Below are 23,441 nucleotides of genomic sequence, written 5' to 3'. Positions count from 1 at the left end.
AAGATATAAATCTAACTGTAAGAGAATACTATGAACAACTATATACCAACAAATAAGAACCTAAATGAAACCAAATCTAGTAACATTCCTTTAAAAAGAAAGTAGGCCAGGTATGGTGGCCCAGCGGGCTCGGGAGGCTGAGGCAGGAGAGTTCAAAGCCAGCCTCAGCAAAAACTGAAGTACTAAGCAACTCAGTGAGACCCTCTCTCTAAATAAAATACAAAACAGGGGTGGGGATGTGGCACAGTGGTAGAGTGCCACTGAGTTCAATCCCCAGTACCAAAAAACAACAACAAAGTAGATATGAAAATGATCTGAAGAAATTAAAACTTGGGGATATGGCACCTTTTTTTATATATACCAAAATGACATACACAAAACATATTTTAGTCCTGTCTAATCAATTATTGCTCCATTTAATCCCCAGTACCTTGCTGTTTCTAACAGAGTATGCATTAAATATTTGTTAAATGCATGATATAGCAAAGAGCGAGAATATATAAAAACACTACTTAGCTCAACAGGTTGTAAGGACACATAAGAAGTCATTAAAAATCATTCAGTACATAGTAGGTGCTCAAAAAATATTAACTATTAGATTAAAAGGAAAATTACTGACATGTTTCAAGTTGACTTTACATTCATCTCATTTTAAAATGTGATGTCTTAAAAATGATTAAGACAAATTTTATTATGCATCTTTTGTCATAGTTTTTTTAAAAGGCAGCAATTAGGGCAAAGATAATATTTCATTAGATTTACCATGCACAATCCTATGTGCTACGTATTATTACTTATATTAATATGAAGAAACAAGATCAGAATATTATTTTGCTCTGTTCAAGGCAGAGCCTACATTTAATACCAGATCTGTCAGAGTACAGAGCCCTTTATGTTGATACTCTTTCTATAAATGGTTAAATAACACAAAATATTAAATGTGGAACAACAATAACAAAATTGTAAACGTAACAGACATTACCCAGAACGATTAAGATTCTTCTTCTTAGCCAGGTTAGCTTTGTCACTTTCCAATGGCTCGTTCTGGGAACTGGAAATTTTTTCATGGTTGATAATATTCTCAGAACCTTTACCATTTAAAAATTTCTGTACTTTTGAGCTGCCTTGCGTAGCTGTCTTCTGCCTTCTTGATGGAATGGTTTTTTTCCCAGCATTCTTAGATGACTGACTTGTTTTCTTAGCAGATTTTTGTCTAGTGTTGTGATACACTGATAATTCATTTTTTATTGAAGAACTGCTATGAACAGGACCTGAAGAATTTGATGAAAATTTAAAGTTGTCATAATGTATGTCCAGATGATTTGGCTCACTAAAATGCCAATGTCATTCATTTACATATAAACATGTACACACAGACCAATCTCATTGGCTAAATTTGTTTCCACATTAAATTCTTTCAAAATTCCTTAAATTCCATTTAGAAAGACAAGCACCAGACCCTTTAAATGCATCACAAGCTTCCCAAACAACCTTCTCTCTGTATTTACCTACAACTCTCTGACCATCCTTAAGATTCTGGTATTTCCCAAAACTCTAGCTATAACTTTTCACTCTATATACTTTCTTTGGGGAACCTTTGTACTCATAGCTTGAATTGATATCTATATGCTGACACCAATAATATCCATCACCATTCATCTTTCAATCTTTTTCTCCCATTTTATTTCCTATATTTATGAGAAGTAAAATTAAAAGTAAAATTACCCACATGACTAAATCAGCAATCAGAGTTATCCAAGACTCTTGTCCTTACCCATAATCAGTCCCTAAATCCCATCAGTCCTGCTCTCTTTATTTTTCATTCCACTTTTTTTTAAGTTGGTGCATTTTAGTTGTATGTAATGATGGGATGTGTTGTTATAAGTCCCACTCCATGGTTCTCAAATGTGCTTCTTTTAAGCTCTCCTGACTCTCATTAGTAGAAGCCCTTATCCTTTTATTTCTAGATTACTAAAACAGCTCTTTAACAGACTTCCCCTTCTGTAGCCTTGTATTCAAGCCATTCTTTACATTGCTTTAAAATCATCTTTGGAAAACATAAATAAGATTGTTATAACCCTGTTTAAAATTCTTTAGTAAGAGGTTCTGCATGGTGGCACACACCTGTAGCCTCAGCTACTCAAGAGGATGAAGGGGAAGGATCATGGAAACTCATGAGTCGGAGACCAGCCTAGGCGACAAAGGGACAACCCATCTCAAAGGGAAAAAAAAAAAAAAAAAAAAAAAAAAGGAAAATCTTCTAATGAATATCTACAGCTTCAGGATTAAGTCTAAATACTTCAACATTAATTTAATTCCACATGTAGTTTGTTTAGTTCATAAACTAAAACTTTCAACCATCTCGTTTCAAACACACAAAAACAGCAGTACAGAAATATATGCAATGCATTTGTTCTCAAAATGTGGTCTTTATACTATAAGATCAGCATCTTCCGGGAATTTGAAATGCAAATTCTCAGGCTCTAGCTCCAACCAACAGAAACAAATTTGCACAGCAGGGCCCAGAAATGTTTTAGTAAGCCTTTTAGATTATTCTGAGACATACTAAACAAAAACAAAACAAAAAATCAAGCCCTCAGCTCCAGATCCCTGCATAAGCTACTTCTGTTGAGATGTGCCATCCTTCCTCCTTACACCATCCAATTAGCTAACTTCTAATTCACCCTTTGGGAAGCTTTCACTGATTCAAGTCTTAGTGTAACTACCTCTTAATCTTTTGATAATATTTATTACATATCTAACTGTTTACTTATCTCTATCCCTCTCCTCCAGCAGATTGACAATTCCTGAAGATCAAGGAATTGACTGTATTTTACCTACTTTTTTATTCCTAATGTGTACCGATGGGGGTTGCACTATGATAAAGCAATACTGTGTACACTTGGGTAGAAAATTAAAGAATGTAATCACTTCTGGGGTCATGCATGTAAGAGCCTGAACTCTACTCTGAGGCAAGGTGTCTCCTTAAGTTTTCTACTCTAGTGTCTCACTTGTACTACCACAGTACTTACCCTGCCTTATGCCATTCCTGCCTCAAAACAAGGACTTAATATATTTTCACATATATGAAAAGGCAGAAATGCCATGTGTGCACTATATGCAGCTTACATGTAAGTCAAGTTTTCTTATTTCTGGACTTCAGATTTCAGTTTTTTTTTCCATCAGATGAAGGATTTTGCACTACATGAACCATAAACATTTCTGTTTTTGTGACTCCCAACGTGATCAGAAATGAAACTTCTATTTTAAGACTCTTAAACAAGTCTTTTATAAGTTTCAGAATTCTGGTACATTTACCCAAGCTCAGTATGACTTTTATTTCCCCATATATTTGCATACTCATTCACAATAAGGTATTTCAGGTAGCCTGGGAGCAGAAAAGTGAGTTCCCCAGAGCAGTAACATTTCAGTAGTTAGCATTTTAATCTACTATATCAATTGCATTTAATTCTTATAAAAACTCAAGAAGGCAAATCAAATGTTAAAGAATGAGAAATTAAGAAAATAATCTACCAAGTTGGAGAAGTCATATATTGAACTCAGATCTGACTCTGAAATCCAAGAGCTGCAATAGAATAATACTTGTTGCTATCAATCAAGTATCCCGATAATTCTATAGAAGTTCTTATGAGTAATTCAGAGTAACAAGTCCTCACAGATGTAGTACCATATCTGTACTAGTCTCTCATTTATTGATCTAAATATCTCCTGAATATACCTATTTCGGTATCTAACAACACCTCAAAACTAACATATAAAAACCTGATATCAGGGCTGGGGTCATCACTCAATGGTAGAACGCTTGCCTAGCACATGTGAGGCACTGGGTTCAATTCTCAGTACCACATACAAATAAATAAATAAATATCCACCAGCAACTAAATGTATGTATGTATGTATATATATTTTTAAGAAAACCTGAAATCTTAAAATCCTTCCAAAATCTTTTTCTCTCATTCTTTTCCTAATCTCAGTAAACAGTAGCTCTTTCTCTCATTCTAATCCACCTATACTTCCTTCAGGTTTTCTTCAAAAATATTCTTAATCCAACAAGTCTCATCTCTTTCCTACATCCTCCTCCTCAAACAGTTGTGCCATGTTTCCATTTTTGCTCTGCCCTAGTTTCCTCCCTCCTTAGCAGTAAATATGATCCTTTTAAAAGATGAGTCAACTGTGTCACTTTATTGTTTAATCTTCTAATAGTTTCTCAATACATTTCATCTAAACTCTTTATCATGGCCTGCCTGTCCAAATTTGTCTTCCCTAACTCGCTCAGCTCCAGCCACACTTGCCCTCTTAAAGTTCATCAGACATGCCAAGTATGCCCCATCAAGAATTACAATTACTGTTCCCTTGGTTTGATATACTCCACGTATAGTTATCTGTCAGTTCTTTCCCTTTATTCATATATGGGCTCTGAGAGATCATAATAGCCTCTTATACTACCATAATAAAACTAGTATCACATTCTATCCTTTTGTTCACTTCCATCCCTGTCACCTCCTTCCCATCTCCATACATTATCTGTTTTGTTCTTCCTTCTCATCTATCACTGCATGAATTATTTATCTGCATTGTCCCACTAGAATGTAAACTACAATAGCCCAGGGACTTTGTTTCTGGCTTTGTTTTTTCACTGTTGTTTCCATACACCTAGGAATTTCTGTATAATTGATTTAAAGAAAAACATCAATTGATAACCCAATTCTGTCCTCAAGGTTTTTCTGTATAATAGGAGTATAAATCAAACATAAAACTCCTTATACAATACTTTTTAGGACCTCTTAATGAACATAATTTAAAATAAAAATACTTACTCTCCTCTGATTTTACCACCCACCAATTAGACGGACGCCTGGAAATTCTACGACTTCTCATGACAGTAATGGTCTCTTCTTCAGGTACAAGTTTGTTCTTCTTGGATTCACTTAACAAACACTTCTTTCTAGATTTTTCCTTACTGTCTTTGGAGCCTCTACTTTTTTTCCTGTCTCCTAAAATTAAGAAAACCATAAAAACAATTCAAAAGTCTCACCATTTTCCAAAAAATTTCATATAAAAGATTAAGAAAATAATAAAACTCTCAATCATAGGAACTTCTTAAATTGATCCTACACACTTAAGGTTTTAAAGCTTACATGTTTCCAAAAGATTTTTAACCTTTTGTCATTAAATGCAAACATTCACCTGGCTTGATAATTCTGATATACTACTAAACCAAAAAAGAAATTAACTTCCAAAAGGAAAAAATATTTTGTCCCTTCCTACCACTTACCAAGGTCTCAAGTTAAAATAGATAATTACTGCTTTTTGTTTTGAAATAAACAATGATCTTTTGCAATCTTTTTTTTTTGGAACAAAAGATCTAAAATGTGATTAAATTATAAACCTAGAAAAGAAAATATTTTGGACAACTCAGACTGGTCCATTCCATGCATCATTGAAAATGCATGTGTCCTTCAATCTGTAGTCAGATACAGGATGACAGAAGAGGCAAGAAAAATTCAAAACATAAGAGGCATGGCATTGCTGGCTTTGATGATGGAGGAGGACCATGAGTCAAGAAATGTAGGTGTCAAGTGCCTGTATCATTTCCGAACCGTGACCTCCCCCCAACCCCCCACTGCTTCTGGACCCCAGACTCAGTGCTCGAGCAGCAGCTCCCAAGAGTGTTTGGAGGCTGGTGCAGACATTCTGAATTATCCCTAAGGGCATAGCCACTATCTTTGGATGTGGAGGCTCCCACCCTGAGATGCCTGCAGGAGACTAGAGGTCCTTTGACAGGTACTGTGCTCACATCCAGATACTAAGGACTGGGAAGTTTGAGTGGTGGATGAATGTGAACCATACATTTTTTTTTTAATTTTTAATTTTTAATTTCTTTTTTCTCACTCTATTTTCCTTTTATTTATCTAGTTCCTCACTCTCTCTCCCTTTTCTCATGCTAAAGACCAACATCTTTTGATTCCGCTCTGACTCTTCCCTTGATCTGGAACCTCTATATACTCACTTCTTATCCCATTAATGATTACATCCTACACCCCTCCCCATCCTCTTTGTCCACCATTAGAAATTGTAGAACTCATTCAAACTTATTGGCTATACCATAGATAATAACTGAACTCATCCTGTTTATTACAATACCATTACTGTCTTTATAGAGCTATCTGGTTTAGGGCTGCATATTGTTTGTATTGGGTGCTGCTAATATTGATCTTCCCCTTAAAGGAAAGGTATTGGAGACCTACTGGGTCACAATAAGCCTACACGAGGGAAGTTGCAATACCTCAGATCTTCACAGCTAGAGGGGAAGATACAGGAATAATATGAAAAAACAGGGGAAAAAAGTGTCCTTAAACCAAACCAAGATGCAATTTTGATAGAATCCAATGACAGCGTGGCAGTAGAAATGACAGCAAAGGAGTTTAGAATCTATATAATTAAAATGATCCGTGAAGCAAAAGATGAGAGAAGAGAGCAAATGCAGGCAATGCATGATCACTCCAATAAACAGTTAAAAGAACAAATGCAGGAAGCAAAAAAGCACTTCAAAAAGAGAGAGAGATTCTGAAAAAACAAACAAACAAACAAACAAACAGAAATACTTGAAATGAAAGAAACAATAAACCAAATTAAAAACTCAATAGAAAGCATAACCAACACAATAGATCTTGTGGAAGACAGAATCTCAGACAATGAAGACAAAATATTTAATCTTGAAAATAAAGTTGAACAGAGAAGATGGTAAGAAATCATGAATGGAACCTCCAAGATTTATGGGATATCATGAAAATACCAAATTTAAGAATTAATGGGATTGAGGAAGGCACAGAGATAAAAACCAAAGGAATGAACAACCTGTTCAACGAAATAATATCAGAAAATTTCCTAAAACTGAAGGATGAAATGGAAAATCAAATATAAGAGGCTTACAGAACACTAAATTCACAAAATTATAACAGATCCACACCAAGGCACATTACAATGAAAACACTTCACACAGAAAATATAGATAGAATTTAAAGGCACAAGAGAAAAGCGTCATATTACATATAAGGGGAAACCAATATGGATATCAGCAGATTTCTCAGCCCAGACCCTAAAAGCAAGAAGGGCCTGGAACATTATATTTCAAGCTCTGAAAGAACAAGGATGCCAACCAAGAATCCTATACCCAGCAAAACTAACCTTCAGATTTGAAGATGAAATAAATCTTTACAAAATAAACAAAAATTAAAAGAATTTACAAATAGAAAGCCTGCACTACAGAACATTCTCAGCAAAATATTCATGAGGAGGAAGTGGAAAACAATACGAGTCAGCAAAGGGAGAAACTACCCTAAAGAAAAAGTCAATCAAAGGAGAAATCAAGTCAAGTTAAAAACCAAAAATAAACCAAAATGACCAGGAATACTAATCCTATGACAAGAATAACCCTGAATGTTAATGGCCAAAACTCATTACTCAAAAGACACAGACTGGCAGACTGGATTAAAAAGAAAGACCCAACAATATGCTGCCTTAAAGAGATTCATCTTATACAAAAAGACATCCACAGACTAAAGGTAAAAGGATGGGGAAAAACATAACATGCACATGGACTCAGTAAAAAAGCAGGGTTCTCCATCCTCATATCAGATAAAGTGGACTTCAAACCTAAGTTAGTCAGAAGGGATAAAGAAGGACATTTCATGTTGCTTCAGGGAACCATAAACCAGCAAGACATAACAATTTTAAATACTTATGCCCCAAACAATGGAGCATCTATGTACATCAAACAAACCCTTCTCAATTTCAAGAACCAAATAGACCACAACACAATAATACTGGGTGACTTTAATATACCGCTCCCACCACTAGATAGAGCCTTCAAACAAAAACTGAACAAAGAAACTATAGAATTAAATAATACAATCAATGATATAGACTTAATGGACACATATAGATTATTTCATTCATTTTCAAGCAAATACACGTTCTTCTCAGCAGCTCATGGATCCTTCTCCAAAACAGACCATAAGCTATGCCACAAAAAAGCATTAGTAAATATAAAAAATTGAGATACTACCTTGTATTCTATCAGACCATAATGGAATGCAATTAGAAATCAATGATAAAATAAAAAACAAAAACTACTTCTATACCTGGAGAAGAAATAATGTGCTATTAAGTGATGCAACGATAACAGAAGACATCAGGGAGGAAATTAAAAAATTCTTAAAGGTAAACGAGAACAATGACACAACATATCAAAATTTCTGGGACACACTGAGAGCAGTACTAAGAAGAAAGTTCACTGCTTTGGGCTTATACATTAAAACAATAAAAAGTCCACAACTAATAGACCTAACATTACATCTCAAAGATCTAGAAAAAGAAGAACAGATCAACACCAAAAGTAACAGAAGACACAGGAAATAATTAAAATAAGAGCTGAAATCAATGAAATTGAAACAAAAAAGAATTCAAAAAATTGACAAATGAAAAGGTAAACAAAAATTTGAAAAAGTAAACAAAATTGATAAATCCTTAGCCACACTAATGAAGAGAAGGAGAAAACTCAAATTACTAGAATTCGTGATGAAAAAGGAAAGATCATGACAAACACCATTGAAATACATTACACACAAGTAGTATTAGAAGCTACTTTGAAAATCTATACTCCAACAAAATAGAAAATACCAAAGACATTGACAAATTTTTAGAGACATATGATCCTCCCACAATGAAATCAGGAAGACATACACAATTTAAACAGATGAATCTCCAGTACCAAAATAGAAGAAGCTATCAAAAGTCTACCAACAAAGAAAAGCCCAGGAACAGACGAATTCTCAGCCGAATTCTATAAGATCTTTAAAGAAGAACTAATACCAATACTCCTCAAAGTATTCCAGGAAATAGAAAAGGAGGGAACCCTTCCAAACCCATTCTATGAAGCTAGTATCACTCTGATACCAAAATCAGACAAAGATACATCAAGGAAGAAAACTTTAGATCAATATCCCTGATGAACATAGATGCAAAAATCCTTAACAAATTCTGGCAAATCACATACAAAAACAAAGATAGTGCACCATGAACAAGTGGGATTTATCCCAGGGATGCGAGGTTGGTTCAATAAACATAATTCATCACATCAACAGACTTAAAGTTAAGAATCATATGATTATTTCAACAGATGTTAAGAAAGCGTTTGATAAAATACAGCATCACTTCAAGCTCAAAATACTAGAAAAAAGAGAGATAGTAGGAATATACCTCAACATTGTAAACGTTATTTATGCTAAGCTCAAGGCCAACATTATTCTAAATGGAGAAAAACTGAAAGCATTCCCTCTAAAAACTGGAACAAGGCAGGGATGTCCTCTTTCATCACTTCTATTCAGCATCATCCTTGAAATGCTAGCCAGAGCAATTAGACAGAGCAAAGAAATTAAAGGGATACAAATAGGAAAAGAAGAACTCAAGCTGTCACTATTTGCCAATGACATGATTCTATACTTAGAGGATCCAAAAACCTCCACCAGAAAATTTCTAAAACTCATAAATGAATTCAGCAACATAGCAGGATATAAAATCAATATACATAAATCTAATGCATTTCCATTCATAAGTGATGAATCCTCTGAAAATTAGGAAAACTAATCCATTCACAATAGCCTCAAAAAAAAAAAAAAAAAAAAAAAAAAAACAGAATACTTGGGAATCAATCTAACAAAAGAGGTGAAAGAACTCTACAATGAAAACTACAGAACACTAAAGAAAGAAATTAATGAAAACCTTAGAAGATGGAAAGATCTCCCATGTTCTTGGATAGGCAGAATTAATATTGTCAAAATTGCCATCCTGCCAAAGGTGCCATACAGATTTAATGCAATTCCAACTGAAATCCCAATGACGTTCCTCATAGAAATAAAATCCAATGGCATTCCTCATAGAAATAGAGAAAGCAATCATGAACTTCATCTGGAAGAAAAAGAGACCCAGAAGAGCTAAAGGAATACTGAGCAGAAAGAGTGAAGCAGGAGGTATCACAATACCAGACCTTAAACTATATGACAGAGCAATAGTAACAAAAATGGCATGGTTTTGGCAACAAAACAGACAGGCAGATCAATGGTACAGAATAGAAGACAGAGACAAACCCACAAAATTACAGTGGCCTCACATTAGACAAAGGAGACAAAAACATACAATGGAGAAAAGATAGCCTCTTCAACAAATGCTGCTGGGAAAACTGGAAATCCATATGCAGTAAAAGGAAATTAAACCTCTATCTCTCACCTTGCACAAAACTCAACTCAAAATGGATCAAGGACTTAGGAATTAGACCAGAGACCCAGCACCAAATAGAAGAAAAAGTAGACCCGCATCTTCATCATGTTGGCTTACGACCAGACTTCCTTAACAAAATCCCAAAGTACAAGAAATCAAAGCATGAATCAATAAACGCAATGGATTCAAACTAAAAAGATTTTCATGAGCAAAGGATACAATCAAAAATGTGAAAAGAGAGCCTACAGAGTGGGAGAAAGTCTTCTCCACATGCACTTCAGATACAGCACTAATCTCCAAAATTTATAAAGCACTTACAAAACTTTACACCAGAAATACAAATAACACATTCAATAAATAGGCCAAGGAACAGGACCAACACTTTACAGAAGAAGATATAAATATATGAAAAGATGTTTAACAACTCTATTAGAGATGCAAATTAAAACAACTCTAAGATTTCATCTTATTCCAATTGGAATGGCTATGATCAAGTACACAAACATTAATAGATGTTGGCATGGATAGGAGAAAAAAGGCACACTCATACATTGCTGGTGGAGTTGCAAATTGGTGCAGCCACTCTGGAAAGCAGTGTGGAGATTCCTCAGAAAACTTGGAATAGTTACACCTGTTTGTTTGTTTTTTAATAATTTATTTATTTTGATTGATTATACACAAATGGGGTAAAACTTATTTCTCTGGTTGTACTTGAAGCAGAGTCATACCATTTGTGTAATCATACATGTATACAGGGCAATGATGTTTGACTCATTCTGTTATTTTTCCTTCCCCCACCCCACCCACCCCTCTTTCCTCTATACACTCCATCCTTCCTCCATTCTTGCCTCCTTTCCACCCCCCATTATGTATCATCATCCACTTATCAGAGAGCTCATTCCTTCTTTGGTTTTTTGGGATTGGCTTATCTCACTTAGCATGATATTCTCCAACTTCATCCATTTGCTTGCAAATGGCATAATTTTAGTCTTCTTTATGACCAAGTAATATTCCATTCTGTATATATAACACACTTTTTTTTTATCCATTCATCTATTGAAGGTCATCTAGGTTGGTTCCACAATCTAGTTATTGTGAATTGAGCAACTATGAACATTGATGTGGCTGCATCACTGTAGTATCCTGATTTTAAGTCCTTTGGGTATAGGCCAAGGAGTGTGATAGCTAGGTCAAATGGTGGTTCCATTCCAAGTTTTCTAAGGAATCTCCACACTGCTTTGCAGTCGCTGCACTAATTTGCATCCCCACTAGCTGACCCAGCTATCCCACACCTTGGTTTATTTATACCCAAAGAAATTAAAATCAGCATACTATGGTAACATAGCCACATCAATGTTTATAGCAGCTCAATTCACAATTGCTAGATTGTGGAACCAACATAGATGCCCTTCAATAGATGAATGGATAAAGAAACTGTGGTGTATATAAACAATGGAATATTATTCAGTCATAAAGAAGAATAAAATTACGGCATTTGCAGGCAAATGGATGAAGTTGGAGAATATCATGCCAAGTAAAATAAGTCAATCCCAAAAAACCAAAGGCCGAATGTTTTCCCTGATAACTGGATGATGATATATAATGGGGATGGGAGAGTGGAGGAACTTTAGATTACATAGAGGGAGATGAGGGAGTGGTATGAAAAATGGTGGAATGAGACATTATTACCCTATGTACATGTATGATCACACAAACACTATGAATCTACATCGTGCACAACCATAGAAACAAAAAGTTGTACCCTATTTGTGTACAATGAATCAAAATGCAGTATGTAAAAATAAAAAAAATAAATAAATAAAAGTCAAAGCAAAAAAAAATAAAGAAGAAGAAAAAGAAGAAGAAATTAGGTGTGCAGAAGACAAGACAAGGGAAGAGATTCTCTTGCAAAGACACCAGAAAGAAATATAGTCCCACCAACACATTGGTTTTAGCCCAGTGAAACTTCTGACCTATAGAACTGTAAGATATTAAAGCTGTGTGGTTTTAAAATACTAAGTGTATGGTAATTAGTTAGAGCAACAGAAAATTCACAATAGGTAGCTATAGAACCAACAACCTAGGTGCCCTTCAACAGGTATTGAGTGGATAAAGAAAATGTGGTATGTATACATAATGGAATATTAACTCAGCCATAAAGAAGAAATGAAATTATGTCATTTGCCAGTAAATGAATGGAGCTAGAGACTATCATGCATACCAAAATATGTCAATCCCAAAAAACCAAATGTCTAATGTTTTCTCGGCTATAGTGATGCTGACTTACAAAAGGAGGTTCACTGAACTGGACAGGGAGGAATGGAAGGATGGAATGGGGAGGGATTACGATGGGTATAGTGATTAATCAGAACATCATAATCACAGAGCAATCTAGACAAAGAAAAACAAGTTTGAAAGTAAGTGTATAGACTATAAGAGGTACTCAATAAATGTTTAATCTTTACAACTGCAAGGAACATCCTTCAGGTGCATGTTTCATACAGTGTCTTTTCTTAAGAAATCACAGACTGATCAAAATTCTCTACTTTAACATTTTGTAAACGCACATTCTGCTTAAGGAAATAGTTCAGACAAAAACTTTCTTATAATATCACCATCAGATTAGTCAGTCTTAAAATGGCCAACAACTAATTAGCAACTAAAGGAAGCAAAAAAATAAAAAACAAATACAATAAAAAGAATATAGGACATGGCAGACATTTACAAAAAACTGAGGTGTTTTTTTCTCTCTACTTCAAGTTGAATACACAAAGGCAAACAAACTAAACTACTACTTTGGGCAATATATAGTATATCTTACAGACTATACCAAAAGAGAGTTAAAATAAATAATTCATTAATAACTATATTACAGTGGATTTTTTTTAACAAAAATTACTTTTAATATTTTATTCTAATAAACTCTTTCTCCCTGTATAGGGAGAAAGAGTTTATTAGAATATACTATATTAGGGACATAGTATAGCCACCTAGAACTTTCAGATACATACATAATTCTAGTTAGTCAAGAGCATATTCTGGTTAGCTAACGCTTTTCCACTGAGCATTGAAAATATCTCCATATTTTTAAAAATTTCTTAGTAGAACTCAAAGAATAAGAACTGTATGGTAGGACAGATCCTGGACCAGATTTATTTTAATCTTCTTTCAGTGTTACTTCCTACTTTATAGTATTGTGAAGAAAAATTAAATTATATTACATACATAAATAAAGTGCCTAATACATTTTCTAGTTTTTTTTCCATTAACTAATCTATTAACTGAAAAGTGTTAAAGAACATAAACTGATCTTTTCTTTATGACTAAGCTCATTACAAATCCCAATCACTATACAATGATGATATTAAGGACAGCAGGAGGATCCAAGATGGCGGACTAGAGGGTGACTGCATCTCAGTCGCTCCAGAACCCAGGATTCAAGAAGGGGAGGCATTGAGAGACTCCGACCAACATAGAGCCGTGGGGTGAGTCTCTCCCACCGGGTGAAGCTCGGCCTGGGCGGGAGGACCAGACAGGGACAGCTACTTGGAGCACAGCAGGGCAGCTGGAGTCTTCCCCAAGCAGCCCTGCTTTCTCTGGCAGCATGTTCGATCCTCGGGCAGTTTCTTGGAGCAGGCCGCCCAGTGAGAGCTATTCCGCACAGAGCCAACCCCAAGCCCGGGACCAAGCAGTGGACCCAGTCCGCAGGCAGCTTCTGGGACCAGGGCAGGGCAGCCACAGACTTCCCCAAGCAGCCCTGCTCCCTCCAGCGGCAGGCTCGATCCACAGCCAGCTTCTTGGAGCAGGCCCGCCCAGTGAGAACCTTTCCGCACAGAGCCAAGCCCAAGCCCCAGACCCAGCGGCGGCTTCAAGGACCAGGGGAGGGCAGTCAGAGACTTCCCCAAGCAGTCCTGTTCCCTCCAGCGGCACATGGGGTCCACAGCCAGCTTCTTGGAGCAGGCCGGACCAGTGAGAGCTTTTCTGCACAGAGCCAACCCCAAGCCCTGAACCCAGCTGCGGCCCCCGCCTGCAGGCGGCTTCTGGGACCAAGGCAGGACAGGGAGAGGCTTTCCCCTAGAAGCCTGACTCCTTCAGGCCGGGGCAGGCTCTGTCTACAGCCTGCTTCTAGGAGCAGGACCGCCCAGTGAGAGGATTTCCATGCAGAACCAGCCCTCAGCCCTGGATACAGTAGTGGGTTAGGGGCAGCTTTCTTCAGAAGCACTGCATTATCAAGTTCCTCCAAGACTTCTGACTACTGAAGGCTGGGAGGTGATATACTGGAAATCTACAGGGACACTATGAGCCAAAGAGGAAATCTGCAATATCTCAGAGTTCCACTGATATCTGACCAATATGAGAAAACAAGGGAAGGAAATGTCCCAAACAAACCTAGATACTACATCAATAAAACCCAATGACAGCACAGCAGAAGAAATGTCAGAAAGGGAGTTCAGAATGTACATAATTAAAACAATCAGGGAAGCAAACGAGGAGATGAAAGAGCAAATGCAGGCATTGAAGGAAGACATGAAAGAGCAAATGCAGGCATTAAATGATCCCGCCAATCAACAGTTAAAAGACCAAATACGGGAAGCAAGAGATCATTTCAATAAAGAGTTAGAGATACTGAAAAAAAAAAACCAGAAATCCTTGAAATGAAGGAAACAATAAACCAAGTTAAAAACTCCATAGAAAGAATAACCAATAGGATAAAACACGTGGAAGAAAGAACCTCAGACATGGAAGAAAAAATATTTAATCTTGAAAACAATGTTGACCAAACAGAGAAGACGGTAAGAAATCATGAACAGAATCTACAATTATGGGATATCATGAAAAGGCCAAATTTAAGAATTATTGGGATTGAGGAAGGCTTAGAGAAACAAACCAAAGGAATGAACAATCTATTCAATGAAATAATATCAGAAAATTTCCCAAATCTGAAGAATGAAATGGAAAACCAAGTACAAGAGGCTTATAGAACTCCAAATATACAAAATTACAACAGACCCACACCAAGGCACATTATTATGAAAATACCTAACATACAAAATAAAGACAGAATTTTAAAGGCTGAGAGAGAAAAAAATAAAATTACATTCAGGGGGAAAACAACAAGAATATCAGCAGATTTTTCAATCCAGACCCTAAAAGCTAGAAGGGCCTGGAACAACATTTTTCAAGCCCTGAAAGAAAATGGATGCCAACCAAGAATCTTATACCCAGCAAAACTTACTTTCAGATTTGACGACGAAATAAGATCCTTCCATGATAAACAAAAGCTAAAAGAATTTACAAAAAGAAAGTCGGCATTACAGAACATTCTCAGCAAAATATTCCATGAGGAAGAGATGAAAAACAACGATGCAAATCAGCAACAGGAGGAACTACCCTAAAGGAATAGCCAAATAAAGAAGAAACCAAACCATGTCAAAAAACAAAAATGAGTCAAATGACTGGAAATACAAATCATATCACAATAATAACCCTGAATGTTAATGGCCTAAATTCATCAATCAAAAGATATAGACTGGCAGATTGGATTAAAAAGAAAAAAAAATCCAACAATATGCTGTCTGCAAGAGACTCATCTCATAGAAAGAGATACCCAAAGATTAAAGGTGAAAGGATGAGAAAAAACATACCATGCACATGGACAAAGCAAAAAAGCTGGAGTATCCACCTTCATTTCAGATAATGTGGACTTCAAGCCAAAACTAGTCAGAAGGGATAAAGAAGGATATTACATACTGCTTAAGGAAAGCATAAATCAGCAAGACATGACAATCATAAATATCTATGCCCCGAACATTGGCTCATCCATGTACGTCAAACAAATCCTACTCAATACCAGAAATCAAACAGACCACAACACAATAATACTAGGCGATTTTAACACACCTCTCTCACCACTGGATAGATCTTCCAAATAAAAATTGAATAAAGAAATCACAGATCTCAATAACACAATCAACAATTTAGACTTAACCAACATATATAGAATATACCATCCAACAAAGAACGAATACACTTTCTTCTCAGCAGCACATGGATCCTTCTCTAAAATAGACCATATTTTATGCCACAAAGCTACTGTTAGCAAATACAAGAAGATAGAGATACTACCTTGTATTCTATCAGATCATAATGGATTGAAATTAGAAATAAATGACAGAAAAAAAAAAAACAGAAACTTCTCCAAACCTGGAGATTAAATAATACACTATTATATGATGAATGGATAACAGAAGACATCAGGAGGGAAATAAAAAAAATTCGTAGAAGTAAACGAGAACAAAGACACATCATATCAAAATCTCTGGGACACTATGAAAGCAGTACTTAGAGGAAGATTTATTTCATGGGGCGCATTCAACAAAAGAAGTAAAAATCAACAAATAAATAACTTAACAATACAGCTCAAAGCCCTAGAAAAAGAAGAGCAGACCAACACCAAAAGTAGTAGAAGACAGGAAACAGTTAAAATCAGAGCCGAAATCAACGAAATCGAAACAAAAGAAACAATTGGAAAAATTAACAAAATAAACAGTTGGTTCTTTGAAAAAATAAACAAAATTGATAAACCCTTAGCCACACTAACAAAGAGAAAGAGGGAGAAAACTCAAATTACTAAAATTCGGAATGAACAAGGAAACATCACAACAGACACGAGTGAAATACAAAACATAATTAGAAGCTATTTCGAAAATCTATATTCCAACAAAACAGAAAACCTCAAAGACATCAACAAGTTCTAGAGACATATGAATTATCTAAACTCAACCAGGAGGATGTACACAACGTAAATAAATCAATTTCAAGCAATGATATAGAAGAGGTCATCAAAAGCCTACCAACAAAGAAAAGTCCAGGACCAGATGGGTTCTCAGCCGAGTTCTACAAAACTTTTAAAAAGAGCTCATTCCAATAATCCTCAAAGTATTTCATGAAACAGAAGAGAAGGGAACCCTCCCAAACTCATTCTATGAAGTCAATATCACCCTGGTACCGAAACCAGACACAGACACATCAAGAAAAGAACATTTCAGACCAATATCCTTAATGAACATCGACACAAAAATTGTCAACAAAATTTTAGCAAATCACATACAAATATATATTAAAAAGATAGTGCACCACAATCAAGTGGGTTTTATCCCACGGATGCAAGGTTGGTTCAACATCCGGAAATCAATAAAAGTCATTCGCCATATCAAAAGACTTAAAGTTAAGGATCACATGATTATTTTGATAGATGCAGAAAAAGCATTCGATAAAACACAGCATCCGTTCATGCTCAATACACTAAAAAAAAAATTGGGATAGTGGGAACATTCCTTAACATTGTAAAGGCCATTTACGCTAAACCCATGGCCCATATCATTCTAAATGGTGAAAAACTGAAAGCATTCCCCCTAAAAACTGGAACAAGGCAGGGATGCCCTCTTTCACCACTTCTATTCAACATCGTCCTTCAAACTCTAGCCAGAGCAATTAGACAAACCAAAGAAATTAAAGGGATACAAATTGTAAAAGAAGAACTCAAGCTATCCCTGTTCGCTGATGACATGATTATATATTTAGAGGAACCTGGAAATTCCACCAGAAAACTTTTAGAACTCATAAGTGAATTCAGTAAAGCAGCAGGTTACAAGATCAATGCTCATAAATCCAATGCATTTTTATACATAGGTGATGAATCTTCAGAAAGAGAAGTTAGGAAAACTTCCCCATTCACAATAGCATTGAAAAAAATAAAATACTTGGGAATCAATCTCACAAAAGAGGAGAAAGACCTCTACAATGAGAACTACAGAACACTAAAGAAAGAAATTAAAGAAAACTTCAGAAGATGGAAAGATCTCCCATGTTCTTGGATAGGCAGAATTAATATTATCAAAATGGCCATACTACCAAAAGTGCTATACAGATTCAATGCAATTCCAATTCAAATCCCAATGACGTACCCTACAGAAATAGAGCAAGAAGAATAAGAAACCCAGAATAGCTAAAGCAATCCTTAGTAGAAAGAGTGAAGCAGGGGGTATCGCAATACCAGATCTTCAACTCTACTACAAAGCAATAGTAATAAAAACGGCATGGTATTGGTACCAAAATAGACAGGTAGATCAATGGTACAGAATAGAGGACATGGACACAAATCCAAATAAGTACAATTTTCTCATACTAGACAAAGGGGCCAAAAATATGCAATGGAGAAAAGATAGTCTCTTCAACAAATGGTGCTGGGAAAATTGGAAAACCATATGCAACAGAATGAAATTAAATCCCTATCTCTCACCCTGCACAAAACTCAACTCAAAATGGATCAAGGACCTCAGAATCAGACTAGAGAACCTGCATCTTATAGAAGAAAAAGTAGATCCAAATCTTCAACATGTCGGCTTAGGATCAGAGTTCCTTAACAGGACTCCCATAGCCCAAGAAATAAAAGCAAGAATCAACAACTGGGATAGATTCAAACTAAAAAGCTTTCTCTCAGCAAAGGAAACCATCAGTAATGTGAAGAGAGAGCCTACAGAGTGGGAGAAAATCTTTGCCACTCATACTTCAGATAGAGTGCTAATTTCCAGAATCTATAAAGAACTCAAAAAACTCTACACAAGAATACAAAAAATCCAATCAACAAATGAGCTAAGGAAATGAACAGACACTTCACAGAAGATGTACAAGCAATCAACAGATATATGAAAAAATGTTGAACATCTCTAGTAATAAGAGAAATGCAAATCAAAACTACCCTAAGATTCCATCTCACCCCAATTAGAATGGCGAATATCAAGAATACAAGCAACAACAGGTGTTGGTGAGGATGTGGGGAAAAAGGAACACTCATACATTGCTGGTGGGGTTGCAAATTAGTGCAGCCACTCTGGAAAGCAGTATGGAGATTCCTCAGAAAGCTTGGAATGGAACCACCATTTGACTCAGCTATCCCACTCCTTGGCCTATTCCCAAAGAACTTAAAATCAGCATACTACAGGGATACAGCCACATCAATGTTCATTGCTGCTCAATTCACCATAGCCAGATTGTGGAACCAACCTAGATATCCTTCAAGTGATGAATGGATAAGGAAACTGTGGCATATATATATACAATAGAATACTACTCCGCCATAAAGAATGATAAAATTATGGCATTTGCAGGCAAATGGATGAAATTGGAGAATATCATGCTAAGTGAGATAAGCCAATCTCAAAAAACCAAAAGACGAATGATCTCGCTGATAAGCGGATGATGACATATAATTGGGGGTGGAAGGGGTTAGCGTTAGGGTTAGGGTTAGGTTTAGGGTTAGAATTAAGGAGGGTGGCAAGAATGAGGAAGAAAGGGCTTTATAGAGGGTAAAGAGGGGTGGGAAGGGTGTTAAGGAGGGTGGCAAGAATGGAGGAAGAAAGGGCTTTATAGAGGGTAAAGAGGGGTGGGAAGGGTGGGGAGGGGAGCGAAAAAATAACAGAATGAATCAAACAACATTACCCTATGTAAATTTATGATTATACAAATGGTATGCCTTTACAAACAAAGAAACAACATGTATCCCATTTGTTTACAATAAAAAAAAAATTAAAAAAAAAAAGGAAAGCAATCACACACTAGGATAGTCTGGAACAATCCCAGTTTATACTTATTGTCCTGACATTCTTATTCTCAAAAATAGCCTTATTGGGGTGATAAATTATATGGCCACCTAAGATGCAAATATCTACTGAGATCTTGGTTAGATAATTGTTTTCTGTGCCTTTACTTTCATCTTGTACATATATTTAACTGTTGGTCTACAGACCCCACTAAAATGATCTTGCTAACAGTGGAAACTGTTTTTGATTTTAGGGCCAAAACTGTCTCGCATTTAATAACATATGAACTAGTGAATGAAAGAAGAGTATGTATGTTTATCTCTACAAGAAATAGCCCCACATTATACTGATATATAGTGGGTATATGTGAGTATAATAGATTTTACCCCATTTATATTTTAATAACCCTTAAGAATTTTCTATTCTGTTTTACTTGTGTTTTAATAACTAACTTATTTACTAGTCTTTGCCTTCTACTTTTCCCTCTCTATATAATGCAATCTTACAAATGGAACAAAAAGCAATTGAGTTGAAATAAAACTATATACAAAATAAAGTGATTCTCCAAATGAACTTATAGACTTTTGAGGCTATTTGTAGATATAGATTTACTTTGCCTACTTCCTAAAGCTACACAGTAATGTTAAAAATATAAGACTATGAAATAATATTCAGTTAATATAAACACTTACCCACAGATGGCCTAGGATTTATAGAAATGTGGTCATTTCTAGTCTCTTCACAATCTTTTCTGTCTAAATTTTTTCGTAATTTGTCTTGAGCAGAATGTGACATATTTTCATCTTTAGACTGTCCCAAATTAAGCTGTTCTTCAACCCTGTTGGCTTTAAGTTTTCTTTTCTGATTTTGTTTTATTGTTCTTTTGTTTCCAGATGGTTTTTTGGCATTCTCAGAATATATTTCATGTTTTGTAGATGTATTTTCCACTTCATCTGTCAAAGCAGAACTTGAACATAGTACTTTTTTAGCACAGGGTTGAAACTTCTGTTCTGGGTGAGATTTATGCAAATGTCTGTCACTTGTCAAAGTCTCAGGAGATACACTGCAATGATTTCCTCTTGACTTCTTACCTTGAAGGACTGTAGTGCTCTCAGCAGGAGATACTATGGATTGTTTCAGAGGTCCACCCTTTCTTGGTATTGTAATCCAAGATCGACTAGCAAAACTTCTATCTGACTCATCAATTATAAATTCATCTTCTAACAACTTCCCATCATTTGGAGGAGATGAATGAGGTGGTGTAGTCGCCATATGCCTAACAATGGGACTAAAATAGGATTATTACTTTAACAGCTCAAAAAAAATGAAGTTTCATACCTTTGTTTAGTAAAGAAAAGTATATGAGAAATAAAATCTAGATATGCTAAAAGAGCAATTCACATCTCTCCTCAAATTTTTCTTTAATCTTATAAATTTCCCTTCCTTTTCATATGATCACTCCCATTTATATCACTAACAGGATCATAAAAATTTAGAGATGGCAACTAATTTGATGCCCCTCCAATACATACTAAAAAAATGAAACACAGAGATATGTAATTATAACCCAGAAACTTTAACTTATAATCCAGAATGAATTCTACTAGTGTGTTATATATAGACACACATACCCACATGCACATATGTGTACAACCACACACACATAATATTGTATTAAAGTACACGTTTGTACAGATGTTTTGGGGTCTGAATATCTTCACATCCAAAATGAGAATGGACAATATTATTTCAGAGAAACCTCCAAATCTAATATTTACTTGAACCCCACTAAATTAAAAGGGACTGATTTCTTCTATTTCTATATCTCAAAGGGCTTCATAAATAGAACTACCAAATACAATGTAAAAATTCATTCCAAGTTTGAATATTTCACACATGTTCACATACATTTCAATACTATAATCATAAATGGATGATATTTAAAGGTAGCATAATTACAAACAAAATCTAATAATGTTTGCATAACCTAGCCCTCTTTCTCCACACCCCAACCTAAATTAATTTATTATATGAATATTGTCCTAATTTCCCACACATAGTGCTATAAAGGCATAACAAGAAAATTCAAAAATTTTAATGACAATCCCAATCTAACATTATCTATAATCTACAATCTAATATGAACTCTAATGCAATCCAATATTAACTCATATTTTGTAAATGTACAAAATATGAAATATCCTGAGAGCACCAATATTCATAAAAGCACACATTAAGTATATACAAAGCAACTCATGCATTTAGTGAAGTGGTGAATAAAGACTAGTGCTTCAGGATTAACCAGCAATTTCAATTAGTTGAGAAAGTTTTCAAAAAAGGAAATTATTCTAAGGATGGTAAACTGATGAACTCATCTTGCATTTCCCTGTTTTTTTATGGCAACAGACTTGAGCAAACCACAGGCTATAATGAGATATGCAAAATCAAAACTTAGGATAAACATCCAAACTCCAAAGCTGGCATATGCACTCCTGTTTCTGCCTGTTTCAACTGGATAAGGATGCTTAGTAACTTTTAGTCAAAGCAGAAGCAAAGCTGAAATGGAAGAATTAGATTACCTTTCTTTCTCTTTTTATTAGGATACACAAAAGAATTCTTAGATGAAAATTCCTTCTCTATTCCTCTAATCTCAAACTCCTGGTAAATCTCATAAAATAGTGAATATGTTAAGAAATACACTTGTTGTCTGGTAGTCAAGTTTTCAGATTTACATAATTAGAAAACTGTATAAAAACTAATATAGGTGGTATATATTTGTACACACACACACACACACACACACACAAATGGAATGTGACTCAGCCAAAAAAAAGAATGAAATTATGGCACGTGCTGGCAAATGGATAGACCTGGAGACTACCATGCTAAGTGAAATAAGCCAATTCCAAAACACCAAAGGCTGAATTTTCTCTCTGATATGTGGATGCTGACTTACAATGGGGGTGGGGGGTTTTCATGTTGGGGCGGGGAGTGGGAGGAAGAGATGAAAATGGGAAAGATAGTAGAAGGAATTGGACATAACTTTCCTATGTTCATATATGAATATGCCACCAGTATAACTCCACATCATGTACAACCACAAAAATTGGAAGGGTTATGGTTTGGATGTGAGGTGTCCCCCAAAAAGCACAGTGTGAGACAATGCTTAAGCAGGTTCAGAGGAAAAATGATTGGGTTGTGAGAGTCTTAACCCATTTAGTGAATTAATCACCTGATAGGGATTAACTGAATGGTAACTGAAGTGGTAGGGTATGGCTGGAGGAGGTGGGGATTGGGGGGTGTAGTTTTGGGGTAAATTTGTATCTGGCAAGTGGAGTCCTCTCCCTCTACTTCTTGATCATCATGTGAGCTTACTTCCCTCTGCCACATTCTTCCACCATGATATTCTGCCTCACCTGCAGGCCTGAGGAATGGAGATGGACTTCTATGGACCAAGACCTCTGAAACCATGAACCCTCAAATACACTTTTCCTGCTCTACAACTGTTCTATTTGGGTCTTTTAGTCACAATGGCAAAAA

The 23,441-nt window shown here is 35.7% G+C and overlaps 1 protein-coding gene across 2 annotated transcripts in view; it reads right to left on the bottom strand.

The window, feature by feature from the left end:
• Positions 1-23,441, bottom strand: part of Cenpc (centromere protein C) — an 80,848-nt gene that overhangs the window by 30,848 nt on the left and 26,559 nt on the right. For both annotated transcript variants that reach the window (XM_047566567.1, XM_047566568.1), the window contains 3 exons: positions 20,594-21,189; positions 4,839-5,015; positions 983-1,271 (listed from right to left, as the gene is read on the bottom strand). In XM_047566567.1, the coding sequence (XP_047422523.1) occupies positions 983-1,271; positions 4,839-5,015; positions 20,594-21,189 (1,062 nt within the window). The remainder of the gene's footprint in view (positions 1-982; positions 1,272-4,838; positions 5,016-20,593; positions 21,190-23,441) is intronic.

Source organism: Sciurus carolinensis, chromosome 10 (assembly GCF_902686445.1).
Source record: "Sciurus carolinensis chromosome 10, mSciCar1.2, whole genome shotgun sequence".
Lineage (NCBI taxonomy): Eukaryota > Metazoa > Chordata > Mammalia > Rodentia > Sciuridae > Sciurus > Sciurus carolinensis.
The sequence above is the reverse complement of the archived record's forward strand: the minus strand, read 5'-3'. Positions and strand labels throughout refer to the sequence as shown.